At 39.1% G+C, this 21392-nt stretch overlaps 1 protein-coding gene across 7 annotated transcripts in view; it reads left to right on the top strand.

The window, feature by feature from the left end:
- Positions 1-21392, top strand: part of EBF2 (EBF transcription factor 2) — a 152871-nt gene that overhangs the window by 121927 nt on the left and 9552 nt on the right. For 6 of the 7 annotated variants that reach the window (XM_075043597.1, XM_075043596.1, XM_075043595.1 and 3 more), the window contains 8 exons: positions 1091-1208; positions 2992-3122; positions 3697-3823; positions 12865-12953; positions 14089-14154; positions 14263-14440; positions 15888-16073; positions 18024-18191. In XM_075043597.1, coding sequence (XP_074899698.1) covers positions 1091-1208; positions 2992-3122; positions 3697-3823; positions 12865-12953; positions 14089-14154; positions 14263-14440; positions 15888-16073; positions 18024-18191 — 1063 coding nt within the window. Of the gene's footprint in view, positions 1-1090; positions 1209-2991; positions 3123-3696; positions 3824-12864; positions 12954-14088; positions 14155-14262; positions 14441-15887; positions 16074-18023; positions 18192-18294; positions 18369-21392 lie in introns of those variants that run through there. The other variant, XM_075043601.1, reaches the window with a different exon arrangement.

The raw sequence follows: 21392 nt of genomic DNA, 5'->3' as shown, positions 1-21392 counted from the left end.
GGAATGAATTAAACTTGTCTCGAGAAAGAAAGTATTCTTTAAGCTAGCATAATCCTGTAGGAGGGCAAGGTTTCTCCTGCTATATGCTGAATATAGTTTTATCAACAATTAGAGCTTGACATTCTCTTACCTAGACTATGACAGCTGTATCTGTGAAAATTCATGAACACATCACATCCAGGGTCAGATTCTCGATAGCTGTGAATTACTGTAGCTGTGTGGCAGCTGAATGGAGTTAAGCTGATTTACACCAACTAATGGCCGAAACCTGAAAGTTTCAAGGAGATGCATCTTTCAATAGTTAAAATGCAGTTTGTTAATTTTTTTCCTAAAAGTTTGTGGTTTAAACGCACATATATTTCAGGATTTTTAGGACTTACAGCTTTGGGTATTGTATTGTAAAGGGAAAACTAAGTGGGATTAATTAACATATACAGATACTTCCTCTAAGAATTCATATGCTATTGGAGCCCAACAACATAAGTCATGGAGGCTAAGGTTTAAAAACTGCTGCTTGATTTGGGGTCCTCAGGCTCAGATGATTTTCAAGAGGCACTCAGCATGCATATGTCAAAACCCAGACAGATTAGGTACTGTTTTCACGTAGTAGGAGTTTCCATTTTGCTCAGTCAATGGAGACCTGTCTTTTCGAAGCAGATGTGGATACATTTGCATGTGTGCGCAGTACAGCAGATGGCTCTGAATCTGCATGTATGTATCAGAGGGCAAATTGCTGTGGTGCTCTGCAGCCTGCCCTCCGTGTTGGTATATATAGACCTCTTTGCCATCAGCTGTGCTACAGTGCATCATAGGAAACTAAATTTAGGACCACCTGCAGTAGCTGGTTCATTATACAGTAAGAGCTTTATATCGTCCTTAGGATGCTATGTTAAATGGAATTAATGCATAGAATGAAGGCCGAAAATGTTTTCTCCCCTTCTTGTTAGGGAGTAAACACTGCAGGACATGATGCCATTTTACAAACAGAACAGGTTTTAACTAAACTGAATAATTAATCCTTAACAAGTTGAATTTCACAGTAAATTGTTTACCTGCCTCCTTCCTTTTTCTTCCCTTTCTAAATATCTAGGTTGTGCTATCAACCACAGTGAATGTTGATGGACATGTACTGGCAGTGTCCGACAACATGTTTGTTCACAACAACTCCAAGCATGGACGGAGAGCAAGGAGACTTGACCCCTCAGAAGGTAGGATATTTGTATGAAGAACAGTACGCAAATGAATGCAAAAGCATATTGCCCATTCCTCAATTTCTATTTGTTTTCAGGAGGGAAGGAGAGCTAAGGGGCACTACAGAACCTCGGGGGTTTAGAGAAGGAAGAGGCAGGAAAACAGTGTCTACTGCATGCAAAATATGATCCTCTTTACATCTAAGAGACTCCCCCTCCCCAGTTTATTAATTAGTCTGTACTGCAAAGATGAAAAACACAGAAACACTAAGAATTATCTAAATTTCAGACTTCTCATTCAGCTGGGATAGATTTGATTTCAGGCAAATTAGGCAACATGACATCTTAGTTAAACAGAACTGTTACAGCACAAGATGTGTATGAAAAAGTGTCACTAGTTCCCTTAAACAAACTATGTGCAAAGCATAACAATGCGCAGGAGAAAACTGACACTAATTGATTTTAGTTTGTTTGGCTAAGCAAGACTCATGGCTGGCTACAGGATGGGTTTTGGACTATATTAAAGCAATTACAAATATTTGTATCTGTTAAGCTTCAAAATGGTTGGCCCCTCCTCTCCCTCTTCCCGTACATTCATTACCAACGCATTCCACCTCTCTCACGCAGACAGTACTCAAAATTAGCAGAAAATGCTATCTGTGTCTACTTTTCCCTCCCCTGCAGCTAGTGAAAGTGAGAAGAGCTAGTGATGTTAGTAGAAAAGACAAGCAAGGATATTATTTCATTATAATGTTTTGCTGCCCCACTTCTTAACTGTGCCCTATATCAACCTAAAAGAAGAATTAATGAACTGGAAGAAAATGATTGAATCAGTAAAGAATTCAGAGCGGTGTTAATTCTCCCCCAGCGGGCAGTGAAATGGTAGAAGGAAAATCCCAGGATTCCTAGCCTAGGAAGCCATCCAGTTTTTCCTTGACTGATTGGATGTGATTGACTGGCTGTTCAAAGGAGTCTCATGTTTTTGGAGCACTGCCAAAGTTCCCCTCCACCTCTGACCCTGTCAACATTGGGAATGGAGTGATGGATTGACTTTGGTTATGGCCTGGAAACCATATTGGGTTCCTGATGGGCTGTATAGTCCAGAGGCCTTGAACATATGGAAGAGAGAAGAAGAAAAAAAAATCTACTATATAAAATCAAGAAAACTATTAGAAATTGTCTCCTGGTAGGAATTGGAGGAAACATTTGATATTCCCATATCTTTTTTACCCATTGATAAATTTAATAAATCTTAATCTACCTCTTTTCACAGGGTTTAGCTTTTGTGTGATCATATGCTAATGAGTGGGATTTTTTTTAAACAGCCTCTGCACAATCATTTAAGCATTTCATTTTTACACCCACTACAGTTGGCCTATTAGGCTTTAATGACACAATGTTAAGTGCCAGTAATGAATAGGCAAGTAATTAACACTAGCAAGGCAGAAAACATTTATTTATTTATTTATTTATTTACTGGGCTTTGTGGAATGGTAAAGCAGCCTTCATGGGTGAATGGCTGGAGGGGACTTGTCCTAGGCCTTTGTCCGCACTAGGGAATTCATGCCAGCCGTGAAGCTGCAGCAGTGCGGAAACTGCCAGGAGCAGACAGGTGAAGATGCTCTAAGCTACAGTTTGCCTCAATATGACTTAGGACCGCTTAATGTGCACAAGAAGTTGCTTGCACCCATCTCCTGCAAGGGTTTACACCCAGTATTGCGAACAGTCTCTCAAAGCTGTGTGTGGGGAAAAAAACCCCGCCCATAACCTGATGCTGTGATGCCCTTTTTGTTTGGTTTAGCCACACCGTGCATCAAAGCAATCAGCCCAAGTGAAGGTTGGACTACAGGGGGAGCGATGGTGATCATTATTGGAGATAACTTCTTTGATGGGCTGCAAGTTGTATTTGGAACCATGCTTGTATGGAGTGAGGTAGGTGGAGGTGCCTCCTGTTGCTAAACTTGAAGAAACACTCCTTTTCTGAGGAAAGTGGAAGGGGAACAGTGTTAATTCCTATTCCAATAATGGTACAAAAATGGTGCTGTGTAAGGCGGGCCATATAAGCCTGTATGAAGGAAATTAATGGAACATGTTTTCTCTGTGGAACTACTTGCTATGTGATACTATTGAGACCAACTGCTCAGTAATACCCAGAATGGAATTGAACAACTCTAGGCATCGGGAGACAGGTAAAGGTAAAGAAATAAAGAAAGGGTTAGAGTTTGGGAAGGAGAAAGAATTCCCTCTGGGTCCAGAAATAAGCCAGCAATTAAGCAACGGGCAAAACCAGCACTATTTTCCTGGTGACAATTTATCCTAAAATGTGTCTTCCTCTCCCAGAGGCAAGAAACTAGACCAGATGTATCACTTGCCTGATCTATAGTGTGTCCTATATAGGAATAAGCAATGCATTTACTCATAGAGCATGTTTAGAGGGTGAAAAGCGAAAGCGGGGGGAATAACACGGACATGTCATAATTGTGCCTCTGCTTTTGTTATTTCCTAGCTTATCACGCCTCATGCCATTCGAGTTCAGACACCTCCACGTCACATTCCTGGGGTGGTTGAAGTGACATTATCATATAAATCCAAACAGTTTTGCAAAGGCGCACCAGGCAGGTTTATTTACACAGGTAGGTGATTGCGATTTACGGTAGAGGAGCTTGAGCTCACAGCTTCTTTGTTTTGGTAATCAGTATTGACAACTCTCTGCTTGCTTGCTTGCTTTATTTATTTAGCCTCTTGCTGTTTGAAGGCCACTCTGCTAGTTGTGACATTTGGACATGTAAGGAGATAGCTTCATTGTTATGCAGAGGTGTTAAGGCACTGTTACTACATGTGTTAATATTTTTGCCAGATTAGAGCTCATGCTGTTATGATATGGGTCTGCCTATAGATATATTGAGTGTACAGGAACATGATAGCATTGTTCTACATACTGGAAGATGTTTTATTTATAATAGTATTTATTTTACATTTCCTTCTCACTGGGGTTAACCTTTCATTTTCAAGATGATCCCAGAGGACAAGGAGAGCATCTTGTATCGAGAGAAGCCAATGAGCTGAGTGGCAAATAAATCTGTTGGGGTTTTTTTATTCTTAGATGGATTATCAACTTCTTTAGTGCCCTATATTCACCTCTGCTAGAAGGAAAACATTACCTATAGATCCAAAAGAAAAAAGTCAGATGGGACCAGATGACCATCTCATTGAACTGTCAGTACCAGTAGTAATGATGATGGCATACGACATATACACTAAAGTTTCTGAAGCCTATTAAGCATGACTGGAGAATAATGGTGCGCCAAGTTCTAAAGGGTGGACTTATATTTAGATTGAATGACTTGCTCCCACCAAATCGTATTCAGATTTCTCAAAATGGGAGGATTTATTTAATTTTTTAAAGCCTCTTACTACCAGCAATCCTCACTAAATAATCTTTGTGTATTACAGTTGTCAAATTTTAAATCATAATTTAACTCAAAAATTATAATGAAGGTCTAAGAAGTTTTTATTAAAAATTTTAAGGTAAAAACTTAACCACCTGTTGAGTGAATTAGTTAGAATTTTTCCAAAAGTGGAAAATCTGACACTTCATGACTTTAGAAAGAACCAGATTTGTGAAGATCCTGTTGCTGCCTTATGCCGTTTTATATAACCCTTATTAGTACACATGCTATATTAGTGTTTAGTTATGTATGTGGAAAGGTATGTATTCATACAACTGCCACACCTAGAAACCTGCAGCAAGAATTAAGTCTTCAATTATAGGTATATAATACTAGGTACTAGGTACCCTAATGAAATATAAGCCTAACTGACAAAGGATTATTTTTGTTATGCTAGAGGCCTGACTCACAGTTAATTGAAGGTACTGAAATATCATCCATTGACTGAAACTGACTTTGAATCAAGCTCAAAGAGATTAGGACTTTCTTCTGATTTTGCACCAAAATAACTCCAGCGCAGTGCAAAGTCGTTCTGGGATTATTCCTGGGCTTGTGAGATCACGATCTGGCCAAAAGCTTTTGAAATATGTTTTCTTCTAAGGCAGTGCATTGATTCATTGGTCTCTGGGAAAAGATGAATCTGATGTCTGAGCAGGTTAAACCTATCTCCTTTTCCTGAGAGGGAACCGGCAAAGCCATCAAACAGGTTAAAGATTCAAATCTGCATGCAAATACAATCATGTTTCTAAAGCGATGGGACAGGTTAACTTACCGGAGTCTGGCACTCCATAAGCGAAGGAAACAGTGTCATTGATTCATGTGCAGTACAGGGCTTGTAGAGGCTGCACTAGGCCTGATGCGTTTATCTTCAGAGAAGGAGAGACTGTTAATTCTTCAGTTATTAGTACAGATTTAAATGTAAAGTTCTTCTATGCCATTTTCTGCTTCTTGAGGCCTTGCTCTCACAGTGTCTTCAACACAAGCATTACTGAGGGCCACCATCTGTGTGCTGTTGGCACCTATGTTGAAAGAGTTTTAGGAATGAAGTGATACAGAGATGTGTAATAGAAATGTGCATTCCTCTATGAAGAAAAGTCGTGTTATTATTGTAAAGCTGTTTTAAGTGCAAGACTTGCTTGTACCATCTAGGGGGGACTTGAGTCAGACTGTAGTGCAGTTCTTTGCCATGTTAATTAGAGTGCTTCCACAAAAAATGGACATGAAGATGCGTGTAGGAGCCAGCAGAAGAGAACAAAGTTAAATATACTATCCCTGTTTTACTGCTGTTATTGGCATAGGGATATCTGTTAGCATTCTCTGAGGAGTGAGTGGGTGCTTACTGCCATATGTTACAAAACAGCATTTCACAGAAGATGCCGAGCTGTTAGAGCGAGGGTAGAGCAGACAACTTTTCAATCTGTCTGTTCAAGAACCTGCAGTTCTCCCACCATGGCAGGCAAAATGATAAACACAGCTATTAGGTAGAGGCTCACCGGTGTAATCAATTCCCCCAGGTTGTTGCTGCTAATAGCAGTAAAAACAACTTCTAAGCTATGAAAATAACATGGTGGCATTTTTTTTCTTTCCGTGGCTGTGCTGTCAGAAAACTGCTGGGATCCTGCTGTGAACAAATGCATTGATTTTTAACCTAGGCAAGATATATTCAGGCAGTCAAGGTCCTTCTGCCTGTAAGTCTTCTTCAGAACTTCCACAACAACTTTTGAACCTCTTGACCGATTTCTATCAGATTTTATCAGAAAGGGAGGAGCATCAAAGATGCACAGTTCCAGCACATTTCTGTGAAAATGGAAATTGGTAAGAGAGATCTGAATTAATACTCCAGTGAAAGAAAGGGTGAAGAGCTCAATTATGTTATTATACAGCAGAGAAGCTACCAGAAGACAGCCTCAAGAAACGAGGTTGTTTAAACGCCACTGCCCGCAGAATGCATGTGTTTATCCATAGCATTCTGTAAAATATACTCAGCAGCAGCATGGAAGTGCAGCTCTTTGTTGGGTAGAGTGTAGCAGACAAATATCATATACTGAAAAGGAAAGTTCAATAGGTTTTATAATTATTGGTAAGGTAGTCCTGTGCATCATAATGAAAATCTAGGGGGTTTTTTTGTGATAATTGAAGTTTATTATTTTCTTGATACTTTTAGTACTTTATATTGCAATATATTTCTCCTATCTGTCACAAAGTTTGCAGATAACATATCAGAGAATGCAGTAGGCTTGGAGACGCAAATAAGACCACTTCGCTCTTGAATTGTAGTTGCATCTATAAATGAGAATTTCTCCTCTAAATACCTTCCCTTTACATTCAGCTTGCACTTGGCAAAAACCTAGGAAATGCAGAGACATTAACATCAAGCCCAGGAGACTGAAAAGTGTAAAATCCTGCAAACTAAAAGGACAGGAAGATGTAGTTCTGTCAGAACTAGTAACAGCAGCAGCAACTAGCAGCCCCGGTACTACCTGGGTCATGTTGTATTAAGTCCTTCATCACTATTAAGTGCTGAGATATAACCTCAGATGAAAAGCACAAAGGGTCAAGTCATATGTAAAATACTGAGTAGCTGGCTATAGGTACTTCACAGGTATAACAAGAATAATTATTCATATAAAACCAGACCTCAGAGGGTTCATCAGGGCCTCACTGCATCAGACATGGGCAACCGGTTACAGAAAGACACGTGCTTCCATTTTCTAGGTGAGACATTGCCACAGAAGGATGAAGGAAGATTAGCCGCTTGCCTGTGGTTTTACAGGAAAGCTTAAGATGGACAGGGGAATGGATGTCTCAGGTTCTAGTCATGGCTTTAATCACCAGAACACCAATACTCTTCTAAAACATGGAAACAGAAAAACAATGATCTTAGTATTGTGTGTATCTGCCTATGCCCTCAATATTTAATATACAATCAAATATTAATGTTTGACCTGATTATACTTGAACTTTTTTTTCTTTTTTTTTTTTTTAAAGAGTCACAATAAGACAGGTTGTTTGAAGAAGAAAATGATAAACTGTTGAAAAGATGAATATAAAAATTAGATATAAATTTCAAGGGTAAATCTAAATGCCACAGTGGAGCTGTTAGGGGAGCTCATATGCGTCCTGTAATGTGTATTTATAATAGGCTCCTTGCAAAGTGTGCTGTGCTAGCATTGCTGTAGTTATGGTTCTGTCAGCGTTTCCACTCTTAAGTGCTATCATTCAGGGTGCTGCAACTCAGCCATCAAATTCCTCTCATTGCTGAAATGTGATGTGTGGACTTTTCCATGAGGTTCCCAGATGGAAAACTTTTTTTATAGGAGTGAAGCCAAGAGGATTCTATGGACATCTAATGGTGTACCACAGAGTACAGCAAAAATCTAGAGAAATGGCTTGTTATATGTTAATGGCAGTTGCTGAACCAACTTACATACTTTAGTAGTTAAGTATATACTTAGAGATAAAAAGTCTATTTTTAAATCACCACAACTAAATATTTAGTCCCCGTGTGTACCTTAATCTGGTGAGAATACAGGTTAAACATACATCTCCATGTTCTGAAGTACTTTTCTTTCATCAGCTGTTCCTAGACTAACAAGACATTTGCTCTCTGCTGCTAATCTAGCAGTAGCCCCATACTCTCCTTTTAATACTACACAAATTCAAATTCTCTGCTGCTGTAAGTAGTTCCATTATAGTTCCCTCGACTTTAATAACTCATACATCAGTTTACGCCAGCTGAGGATATGTCTCGTAGGCTTTCATATCTTAAGTTTGATCACAGCTCTGCCTTTACTTTGTCATAGAGATGCTAACCTGGAAATGTGTATAACAGGGAGGTTTTGAACATAATTTTCCTTGCTGAGCAGAAATCCTCTAGGGGTTAACTTGTCAGAGCAATGCAATATAAAATAATCTGTAGGATATGTTGGATTCCCGGGTTGCACCGTATCCGCCTCTATGCCAAGTACCAAGGATAGGAGGGTACTGGTTTGTGAAAGCTTGTAAGTAGATTTGAGAAGGTCTGGTTATCTGCTTGTGGGAAACAACGCTTACAAGGATGCAGTGAGCTCTACAAATTGGAAGAGCGAGTTCACTTGGCCAGAACTGATGTGACAGAAAGCATTTGCTCCTTCCACTGCTTTAACCTATGAAAGACACGTGCAGTAGGAGGCAACGCTGTGTTGGGAGTAGGGTGTTTGGAACAGCTGTTACCAAGACAGCAAATGTAACACTGGATCGCTGCAGTACACTTCTAGCAGCATCCTTCCAACTCTCGACCACAGCGTACCCCCCAGGCAGGCTGACCAGGGTGTATGTACCTCCCAAGGCCAGGACTAGCACGATTAGAGCAAGCGAGCTTCTGTAGCTGGCAACATGGAAGTGTTTTTATTCTGTAGGGTGAACACCAAGCATCTCTTTACTGTTGGCTTGGGTGAAGGTAGTCACTAGTGCAAAGTTGGAATTCAAGCCTTTAAGGCCACTGGTGCCTTTTTCTCTACGTTAACATCTTTAAGAAGCTTAGGCATCACACTGCAAATACTACACTCCCTCCGGCTCGGTTTTCTGGGTTCAGGGTATTTCTAGATGTATGCATACTTTGTTTCTTCTCATTCATACTTTGCAAACAGAGGACTTGTTACCCTTTGGTTTGCTTCATGGAGTAAAGCAAAGATCAGCTGCAGAACTTTGCTAAGGTCCTTGAACGTGGCCCATTTTTGATTGGTGGAGAGGGAGAGTGCGCATCTCCCAAGGCATACGCTGGCAATATCAGAATGAGCTGTCACTCACGGTAAATTGTGCAGATCTTCATAACATCATCTTCCTTCAACAGTCTTATGTGCTTTGATGTGTGGTGAAATAATTAATACTTTAAATGTCAGCACTGTTATCGTTGGGTATCTGAGTTAGTCCCCATTGAGATGAATGGGACTGAGCTGTTGTTTCAGGTTTTGCAAATGCAGACAGATGTCACAGCATCAGTCGCTCAAGTGTGAGATTTTTTTTTTCTCCTATTCCAGTGAGTCATAATAGCTGGAGACTTGTGTTTTTACAATGAAAGCATGGATTTTGGAGGGTAAGGAACAATATAAAAGAGGAAGCGCTGTGCCATCCTCTATTTAAGCCTTGTCATAAATAAAGTCTGGTAGAGTGTGGGGCATTTAGACCTCTCTCTACTGCTGACTGTAACAATTCTGTTGTTACAACAGTTATGCTAGAGTGAGGTTTATAGACTAACCCACAATGTAGTTTATTCACTAGATGGTTGTCCTTTTTTGCATACATTATATCATGTCATGCACAATTTTTTAAACTATGCTCTGGGAAATTCAAGAGACCCCATGTGCCTGGATTTGAGAGTTGCTGAAGGGATTTTGCTGTACCTGAATCAGTTTTCTTGTGGGTTTCATTTCAGATATCTGATTTGTAGGAAATAACAAGCAGTCTGCTTCTGTGTCAGACCCCTTTACAGTCTCTGAATCCATGAACCCAAAGGCATTTGGATATAATTTTGGCACATTTCTGTGTAACACATAGATAAATCACTACTGATCCAGTAGCTCTTTTCTCAGTGGAAGTAGCATTGTGGTGAAGCTGTTTAAACTTGCTGGTGGATTCTACATCTTGCCCTTCAGTTGAAAAGGTACCATTTACTTCTACAGGTGTTGGGTGTTGGTTTTTAGCAGGATTTCATGATGAGATATTTTTGTTTCATTAATGAGTAAAACTAGTAGTAGGCAATTTTGTTGCAATCTGAACAGAAAACCTTTTGTGCTGAAAGACATAATATCTACATTGATTCAAAATGGCCAAGTTCTTCTTAGAAAAATTCAACATTGTTGAGAAATGATTTGCTGCTATTTATCTATCAGAATGAAAATGGCCATGTCGATCCATTGGAAAAATATTTGTTGAAGAATAGCCAATTTCTTCTTCCTGAATTAGCATTTTGTATATTCCCATTAGCTATTTTTAGTGAACTATGTATACATATATGTTTGAATTCCTATATATTTTACATTGCTTTTGCTTAGCTTAAGATATATAACTTAACTGATTAGACTTGTAATCAAGAAGAGAAATGATGTATAGGCTCTTGAGAGAATTGGCCTATAATTCTCAGGATTATTGGCAAAAAAACCCCACCCCCCAAGAAAAACCCTCTTCCCAAATGGGATGTAGATTCTGTGGCAGTTGAAAAGTGTATTATTAAACTCCTTAAGCAAACCAGAATGGCTCCCAGTGGAGAGCAAAGACATTCTAAGTATAGCCAAGACTAAATTCTCAGGTCTGGGTTTTCTCTGCTCAATTCCCACTTGATTATCTCTTGTAATATTTAAACTTCATGCCATGCCATAATTATTTAATAAAAAGTAAATATAAAATGTATCTCAGTGGGGAATATGACCTTTTACCTTCATGTTGTTATACCAGAGACAGACACAGATAAACAGAGAATCCGGATCAGTGTAATAGTCTGTCTCACTTGATAGTTTCATTCTTCTGGTGTCTGAGATGGTTATCCTGTAAGGTGCTGAGTATATTTTGGAAGATTCAATAAGTGCCATCAGTGTCTCTTGCAATCAGGTGTTTTCAGCTGTGCTGATTTCATGAGTTATTTTTAATTTTTTTTTTTTTTCTGAAAGAACCACAAATGGTAGAACTAGCACTGAACTGAGGATAGTGCTAAAGGACTTACATAAATTACTTATTAAATGTGTCATGGAATTCTTAGCAAGATTCTCAGCATGAATGTGTCATTTGAATTACAAGGCACATTCTGAAGTATAAGAAAATTCTAAAAAACATACCTGCAACTGTATGAGTAAAGACTAGTAATCCTAATATATTAGAGGCAAAGCCAATGAGTATGCAGAATGCTACAGAACTGACTTTTGATTTCTGTATTAATTTGGAGTTTAATTTTGAATAATCAGAAATTAGATTATTATTGCCATGATTTCATGGTAGAGAGCATTGAAGTGTCTGAAGTTTTATGAAATCATCAGCGATGCCAGTAGGGCTCTACCAGCTATTACTAACTGAGGATCTGGGTCAAAATATCTTGGTTTATCCACTAGAGATTAACATCATTACAGTGAAGTGGCTATGGATGCATAATAGCCATACCCCATTGAAGAAGTTAATGCGTCTAATGAATAGCTGTGCCCTAGTTTGCGATGGCAAAATGTTGGGGGCGTGTGTGTAACCTGTTTATTGGATGAGCAAATACGGTACTCTTGGTTTCTGACTGTGTATAACAAACATAGTAGAAGACCTGTTCTAATTTGCATTTGTACCATAACTTGCTGTATTACTGCCATGGTCAGTTTTGTCCACAGTAAATACTCCCAGCCTTAAAGGAGTATTTTGTGACAATGCTTCCCGGCTGTATCTTTCAAATTATTCATTCAGCCTTTGATAGATGGTGAGAAGTCTGTATCGGAAACTAGAGCAGTTTTAAGTGCAGAAGTCATGATTTTTTTGTTCCCGTATTGAGTAAGCTGAACTCACTAGTGTGACCCTTTGGAGTACTTTCGGTAAGAAGTTTTGCAAATAGCATGCAGCATTCACACAAATTTTGTCATTTGGTTCAACATATCTGCCTCTGAATGCATTTTCTGGAATACTGGCAGAAAATGAGCATGTAAATTCAGTTCAGCTGTGCCCACCAGAATGAGCAGGCATAGGGGGTTGCGGGCATGTGTGTATATACGCATGAATGCACAGAATTCTTTCAGGGCTTAGCTGTAAGCAGAAAGATATCACTAATTCTTTAACAAATTGCAGCCACGCTGACGGATTGTCCAGGAGCACCATGCAGTTCATTATATAGATAATGGCAGAAACATCTGTACAATTAAATGGGTGGAGTTAGGGTACCAGGAGTCAGGGGACCTGGTCTGCATAACACGGTCCACATTAGCAGCTTGAGTGTCCCCGGTTTCTTAGCGGTAGAGTAAGTAAGTATTATCTTTGAGAGGAGATTAAAGATCCTCACGCAGAAGATCTTCTAAAGCTTAGCTTACTATTCAGCCTGTCTTACGGAGTGATCAGGGCTCACCTGAGCAGTAGGCAATGTAGACCCTCTAGGAGCCCAGGCAATGAGAGGCTTTCTGTGGAGAAGCTGTGAAATCCATCTTTCTTAGGTAATGAAACTTGGAGTCATACAAAGATAGATATATACTCTCATATAATATGGTGGGGTTTTTCTGTTTTCCTTTCAGCTTTAAATGAACCTACCATAGATTATGGTTTCCAAAGACTGCAAAAGGTCATCCCAAGACATCCTGGTGACCCCGAAAGACTAGCTAAGGTAAAATACTTCTAAGCATTTCACCGAGCCCACTAAATAAATTCTTTGACTTCTAACTCGTGAAAGAGACAAAATTGTATCTTAAATGACAATTACATCTGAATGGAAGTTCACCAATTAGTTGTAGGTCCAAACAAGAATGTGATCATGTAGAACACAGCTACCAGTAATTTTTATCTGTTGGAGCTCGAACACTGTCTGTGAACTTCTTTTGCTGCTAAAATCAGAGTCCAATGCAGCTATCTCTCCAGTTCATATTCATGGTCCTTTGTATTTATCCATATTGGCAAGTCTCTGAACCTAAACAATACATGGTAGACATAAAAGATTTGTTGCAGAAGTCTAACGTTAAGGGAATCTTTTCCTAAAAAAACTTAAAGCTCAACTTTTTCTGTACCCATAACTGCAGTATGCACGTGTTATAACAACTCAGGATTTTATGTATCTGTAATACTGCACACTGTGGCGATGCGGCACCTAGCACAATGCGAGTGGCATTAATGACTATATTCCTAGATTTTAGTGCAGTACCAAAAGTACATATTATCATCTCTGCATGATGAAAGACTATTGTGTTCAGACAGACAGTATACTGTGTAATTTTTTTCCTACAACCAGAGGTAACTTAAGATACCTACTACCTAAAGTGTTTTATTTGTTTGGTTACCACTATTAAGGGAAAAATAAATGGGCGTGGAGACTAATCAGATCTGTATGTGCCTATGCAAAAGAGTATATTGAAATTCAGTAGGGAATGAAGTTCCTATTTAAATTGGGTATGTCTGAAAATTGTTTCCATGTTTGGAGCTTAAAGCAGCTTCAGGACTCTGGAGAGCTCCAAGAAAAAGATGGAGCCCTGGGCACACCACCCAGTCCGGGCCGGTTGACCTTTCTGTCGCACACACGTCAACGCTTGCCAAAGTGACTGATAATTTTGGATGTCTAGTTTGAGATACTGTAAGGGGTTCGATTTTTCAGGTAAGTGGCAAATAACAGCTCCTTAAGCACGCAGTCTTCAGGATGACCACACACAAACACACACTAGTCACTGCAGAAAATAGTAGCCGATGGTTTTATTTCCACTGAAATCCTTTTCTGTTAAAATCTCAATTTTATGCATCTGCTCATCCTCCAGGAAATGCTACTGAAACGAGCTGCTGACCTAGTTGAAGCACTGTATGGAACACCACATAACAACCAGGTCAGAATGGCTGCTCTCAACAGGGGAGTGGTATACGTTGAGGTTTAGTAGTAAACACTAGAAGATTTCTCCAAGCACATTCCTGAACTTGTCCCTTTCATTCTGCAGGACATCATTCTGAAACGAGCTGCAGACATCGCAGAAGCTCTCTACAGTGTACCAAGGAATCCCGCACAGATCCCCGCACTGTCTAGCTCTCCTGCTCACAGCAGTATGATGGGAATCAACTCCTATGGTAGCCAGTTAGGAGTCAGCATTTCAGAGTCAACACAGGCGAACAACCAAGGTAAGTAATATAGTGTTAATTTAAATACTGAAAAGTTGAATCAATCAATCACAGTTGCTTCCACAGTCATTTCTCAATTTCTCTACCTGCTCAGCTCATGAACAGGAAGATGGCTTTAAACTGTCAGCATTAGAAATGGATGTGTGGTGGCATTTTGGATGATACTATGTCTGTACTAGGTTCCAGTCACCAGACTAGCTATGTCTGAAAGAATTTTTGAGTATTTTTTTATAGCAATTTAACCCTGAATTCTCTCCCTGTTCCCCTCAATATTTTTTTTTGTTATATCTCTGTTTTTATAAAAGACAAGGACAGCAACTGAAAAAAACCCCCTCACAGTTAATTTTCTTTTTTTTTTTTTTTTTTTTTTTTTAAGGTGGCTTCTTCAGTGTTAATTTTAACAACTTGCATATGTTGCATGTATTACATTTACTCCAGATATATTATTGATTGTTAAGAAAACATCCCACAAAATGACATATTAACAGTAATACAGCATGGGAGCAATACAAACTTTGGGCATTTTCTGACTCTCAAATATTTTTATTTTTAACACTCAATTCCAGTAACTTACAATCTGTGGTTGACTGCATTAATAGCTGTGTTTAACACTCCAAGGCCGTAAAACCATGTCATATGAAGTTAACGTTACATATGCCATGTCAAAAGTAATCATGTAGATAATTTTGCTGGGCTTTTTAATAAGGTCTTACTAGTCCCGAATTAGAACTTCATAATATAAATGGGCAGAAATAACCTGACATGATATCTAAATGGTAACCACTTTTTAAGTAGCTACTGGATCACATCTTTCTAATGAAAGCTTTTCCCATGGAAAAAAACCTTTTGCAGCTGTAATAATAGCCTTGTGCTTTAATGCTGATAGCTATAGCGTTCTTCAAGTCTCTTTCTGGAGAAAAAAGAGGCTAACTTTTGGTTCTCAAATATGTGATTTATTCTTTTTTATGACAAAAATGGTTTTTACTTATCCAGTGTATTCTTTCCCCCCAAGTAGAGTACCTTCAAAGTCAAGCTGCAAACTGTATATGGGTTATAATTTCCCCTTAGTCATGTACTTGCTTTATTTGTCCTTCATCAGTAATTTGAAAAGTATAACCTCCTCCCTAAAATTGTAGAACATCCCACATATATTATAAATTCCACCTCAGAAAAAGATAAGCACACACATTTTTTTCCAGGTCTTAGAACAAATTTCAATTTTTAACAAATCAAATCTGATTAGAAAAATATACATCAGTTCAGTTCAAAAAGTTAGTTTCCTACACTGTTTTAAAACTTAATATTGCTTAATGGTACTTGCTTAAATGTTTTAATTAATCTGGACTTACTTTAAATAAGTAATTTATTTAAGCAGGGAATATACAGGAGAAAGTAAGTTTTAAGCCAAATCCATTGACACGCTTTTAAATGTGGGGTTTTTTTTTAGGTTATATTCGTAACACAAGCAGCATCTCACCCCGAGGTTACTCATCCAGTTCCACACCTCAACAGTCTAATTACAGCACTTCCAGCAATAGTATGAATGGCTACAGCAATGTCCCCATGTCAAACCTGGGCGTTCCAGGCTCACCTGGATTCATTAATGGCTCTCCAACAGGATCCCCCTATGGATGTATGTACTTTGCTTCTTTTATATTTGATGCTTGTTCCTGCTTAATTTACTTTACCACATCAAAAAATGCAGCAAAGTGATGTCTTTCAAGAAAAATTCTCAAGATTTAGTGAAGATTTTTGTAAAAGGTTCTGATTTGTGTTCTGGTATTTTTTAGTATGAACTAGAAAATGTTCCCATTTTTCATCCCTATATAGATTCCTAAGTGGCAAAGGCCACAGTGAGAAATGAGGTACAATTTGCAACTTTAGATGATTAAGCAAGTAGCCCTATAATAAACAAAAATTTTTTTTGTGTATGAACTGCATTAACAATAACTGAGATCTGAATTGTGGATTAATTTCACAGAATCATAGAATCGTTTGGGTTGGAAGGGACCTTAAAGGCCATCTAGTTCCAGCCCCCTGCCGTGGGCAGGGACCCCTTCCACCAGCCCAGGTTGCTCCAAGCCCCATCCAACCTGGCCTTGGACGCTGCCAGGGATGGGGCAGCCACAACCTCCCTGGGCAGCCTGTTCTGGGGCCTCACCGCCCTCACCGGGAAGAACTTCTTCCTTACATCTAACCTAAATCTCCCCTCTTTCGGTTTAAAGCCATTACCCCTTGTCGTATCACTACACGCCCTTGTAAAAAGTCCCCCTCCGGCTCCCTTGTAGCCCCCTTTAGGTACTGGCAGGCTGCTCGAAGGTCTCCCCGGAGCCTTCTCTTCTCCGGGCTGAACAAGCCCAACTCTCTCAGCCTGTCTTCACAGGAGAGGTGCTCCAGCCCTCTGATCATCTCGGTGTGCCTCCTCTGGACTCGCTCCAACAGGTCCATGTCCTGTGAAACTATATTACCTTAATAACAAAGATGGAATTAAATTGCGGAAGTTAGTATTGCTGCATTTCTAGTTACTAGTTTTACCATAAGCAAGTCACTCTTCATGCCTTGATTTCCCTCTGGCAAGAATATAAGTGTGTAAAATATATATATAAAAGGATGAACAGTTAAACAGCTATTTACTTACTGACTTATTATTTATTTACCTACACGGTAGCTTATGGAGGGTATAGCTCTCAATAATGTCAGGATCATGCCTTTCCAGAAAAACACCTGGTATCCTGCAACATACTACTATATTTACATTCACATCATCTGCATAAAGACTGACCCACTTTGCAGTGATGATGAAGGCTCCTTGCTGGTCTGAAACCTGCTAAACAATATCCTCACAGTTTGAGCTGTAATTTAAGGCTAAGATCCAACTCAAAGGATGTTCAGGTACTTTTGATACTTACCCTGTTCTGGAGCTTTGCCACTGACTTCAATAAGGAAAGGACCAGGTCTGCGGTGTATTGTTGTTCTGATTTCAAACTTAACACTTCCGTGAGACTTGGGGATTCACTTGAACCCACATGAAATATGGTTATTTGTTCCTTGTTTTGCTGAGAAATAGCTGACATTTTTCTTGGAAGGTAAGCAAACAGTTACTTAACAAGCTATTGGACATATAATGGGACTTTTTTTTGCAAGATACTTCTTTAAAAAGAAGCCAATTTAGATTAAAAACTAGCCAACAGCTTAAACATCCCCCCTCAACTCCAACAAAGGAAATCTTCTTCTTTTTTAAAAAGCTGAGGAAGTTAAAGGAATTACCGGCCTTCTCAATTTCCAAAGCACAGACTGTAAGTGGACAGGCCACTCCTGTCTACTGTTTGTTCATAATGACTCTCTCTCTCCCTTGATGACTTACCATTTTCTGATATCCTCACCCTTAATTTTAAAAGAATGGATCACTCTCTTTTATGAACTATTCAATATAACTACCTCTCTACTTTAGACTTATTGTCAACAGCCAAGTCAAGGTGAAAATGAGATCTTCTTTAAGAAGTAATCAGCAGGTGGATGTTTTAAGTTTGGTAAAACTTCTATAATTGCATCTCTGATGAGGATTCACTTTTTTCTTTTGCAGTAATGTCTTCAAGTCCAACAGTTGGCTCCTCCAGCACTTCTTCCATCCTTCCATTCTCCTCTTCCGTCTTTCCTGCTGTCAAACAGAAGAGTGCCTTTGCTCCTGTCATCAGACCCCAAGGGTCTCCTTCTCCCGCCTGCTCTAGTGGCAATGGAAATGGGTTTAGAGGTAAGAAATGTACAATTAATATTCAGCCTGCACATGTAAAGCACACTGTGTTAGTCTGGGTAAACACAGTAATCATTTGAATACCATTACACTGATATTACAGGACTCAGTGGTGACAATCTGACCCAATCCAACTGGATTAAAGCAATGCTCCAAGATTTGTCTATTTGGTTTTAAAACAACAGAGGACAGACACTCATTTATACGAAGAAGGATTTGACCCACACTGCATTTTCAATACCAGCTCTTTTGTGAGGAATGACTTCTCCTTAGGCTTCAGGGACTTGTAAAACAAACGTCTGCCCTGCAGAGTTAATACACAGCTCTGTACATAACAGCCAATGTCTTGAAACCTGCTGCAAGGTTTAGGCTCATACCGGGAATTGAGCCCTATAGTACATTTACAGCCTTTTTAAAGGTGATCTGCAAAACAAATGTGAATATTAAGATAAGAATGGAAACCTGTACTAAATTCTTTCTTTTAACAGGCTGTGGGGGGGCATGCGGCACATAAATATGCTCCAAGTCTCCATAAAAAAAGCCTTTATAGGGCCTGAGAAGTCATCTGGCTCCTTCAGACTTCACTAGAGATACCATAGAAAACACAATGCTGGGAATTCAGCCATGCCAAGAGCCAGTGGTAATTCTAAAATGAGCCCTACAAACCCCACCTGTTGATTTGGATGCATTATAAATCCTTAGCTAGGCAACAGGGACTTACATAAACTGTGATTATTTTATATAATAAGGAAATTCTAAGTGTGTTGAATAAAAACAATTACATTTTTAAAAGCTAACTTACAGAATTCTGAAACAGCTTCTTCCCCTGCCTCAATTACATGAAACTCTGTGCTTCTCTAAGATCATCTTCTCCCTGTTAATGAAAGACGTTGATCTACCCATGTCAATGCACAGGTGCCATGTTGACAGGCAATATAATTTCTTTTCCACTCTGTTTAAAGAAGATGAAAAGAAGAATTTGAAGCAATTTTTAGAACTATATGTATAGACAGTTTTTTGGCCCAACAGTTGTAGCTATTTATCTAAACTGTTTAGAAATGGGTTTATCTTTGCTAATGGTTTGTATGATCAAGGTGTCTAAAGTTATCATCCCTACCTGGTCTGCAGTTAACGTTTTCCTTTTTTTTTTTTTTTGGTGTGGCGGGGAGGAAGGGTGGTGTTCTTTGTATCAGCTGATGAAGGAATATATTATAGGGAACTGTTCCAAGGTAATGTAATTTTAAACGGATATAGTTAAACATTTAACTAGGAAGGCCTATCAATTTAGGAATAGTTTGCTTGTTTAGCTTAAGCCAGTCGGAGAGTGCTATAATCCAAAGACACATCAGTGCATTCAGAACAGATTTAAGTCTGCTTTAAAGTTAAACTTGTCTAACTGACTGCTATGTTGAAAAGGCCTAATTGTTAAGAAGTTACCTAAGGTAGTGCTAACCACAAATTGGTTCAGTAAGAAAATCACAAAGATTGTTTCTGGGAGACAGAAAAAGGACAGATTAAAAAACCACTGACTTGTTATTTAAGTTAATACTTTTCCTTAACCTACCACGTCTGTCCAGTCTGTTCAAGACTCTGCTTGTAAACAGGTGAAGTTCTAGAGACCATTTAGTGCCATTCATACCATGCAGTGTTTGCAAACCTATTTTATCCAATCTATAAAGTAGTAATCAGTAAGAGATTCTAAAAATGGAACTTTAATAGTAAAGTATAACATAAAATCTCAAAGGTAAAAACACAGTCCTCACATCCATGGTTTTTTACTGTCAAAAGTCCACTCCTGAGGTGTTCAGGATTAATCTGTCAGTTAAGGTTATGATTACATACTGAAATAGCTTATGCATGTAGAGATGCAGAGACTTTGGCATGGATAAACCAATACAAAAGTTATTAACCATATCCCTGTCTTTCTGGGATATCTCCTTGTACATCAACACCCTGATACATAAATATAGTAATATGCTACAAATGTTATTTAAATAAGTTTTCAGCAGATACAGTACCTAGTACATCAGGACTTGTCAGTCAGACTGCAACAACAGATGTGACTCACAGCAAAGGCAGTAGTTGCTTCGCAGAGTCGAACACGTCTGCCCAAGGTTTGTTATGCCAGGTCTTTGTAGCTATTTAACTGTTTCAGCCATAGATGCAAATTCTTCTTTCCAACTGAAATATTTAAATTGATGCAAGCTGGGCAGCACATGGTTTGGAAAGGATCCAGAAACACACAGCCTGATATCCAAATTAACGTTCCCACAGTGCTGACAGACAGATGTGGCCAAAAAGTCAACAGGAGGGTCCCAAAGAGGCTTCTTGACCGGACTTACTGTGCTGCAGCAATGGGAGATTGTTAATCTCCTCTGCTATGCCATTGCCCTGTGCTATAAACTAAGAATAGATGTGCCGATAATGTAATTTATTTATTTACTTACTTATCAAATTAGGCATCAGTCAATACTGATGGAGATAGAATAGCAAAAGCACAGAGCAAGCAGTAAGTACATGCAGGCTCCTTCCCAAAGCACATCAGGCAAATGTTTTGACGTTACCTCTCTATTTCCCCACCCATAATATGGGGAAAACATCTCCTCAGTTGGGGAATTTTTGAGCTTTAATGTAATGTTTGCAAGGTACGTTGGCTACATCTTTTGTTCAAAGGCAAAAGTTTCCTGGTGATACAGTCTCCATCCTATTTACTGCATCCTGTTGCAAAGAGAATATCAGAAATACTACCAGCACCTCAGGGCATGCCACTCTACTTACAAGCACCAATGAAAATCTAGACTATAGCTTCCACATATATTAACCACAGCAGTGTTTAAACCTACATTAAAACTAGTCTAAGCAGAAGGAGCTGTACAAACGTCATCCTCAGGTTAGCATTCCCGTTATTCCAGGCAGTTTACTACTGTACCGCTGAAAATTTTTTTCCAAAAATGTATTTTGGGAGGCAAGTCTTGGTGGTGCTTAAAAGCTGCTGGAGACAGTAGGACAGCTGGTAGAAAATATATTGTAACTCAAAAGTATTAGCTAAGCATGAAACTTGCATATCTATCTACTGGCTTTCAGCTTTGGGCTGCACAACACAGCCAAGACATGTGGAATACCCTCAGATAACCCCCTGTGCCATGTGTTCTTGCTTACCTCTTTCACCTGCCATCTGCTATATATTCTTACAATGTAACA

This window comes from Buteo buteo, chromosome 12 (genome assembly GCF_964188355.1).
Source record: "Buteo buteo chromosome 12, bButBut1.hap1.1, whole genome shotgun sequence".
Classification (NCBI taxonomy): domain Eukaryota; kingdom Metazoa; phylum Chordata; class Aves; order Accipitriformes; family Accipitridae; genus Buteo; species Buteo buteo.
Note: the sequence above shows the minus strand (reverse complement) of the source record. Positions and strands in the feature narration are given on the sequence as shown.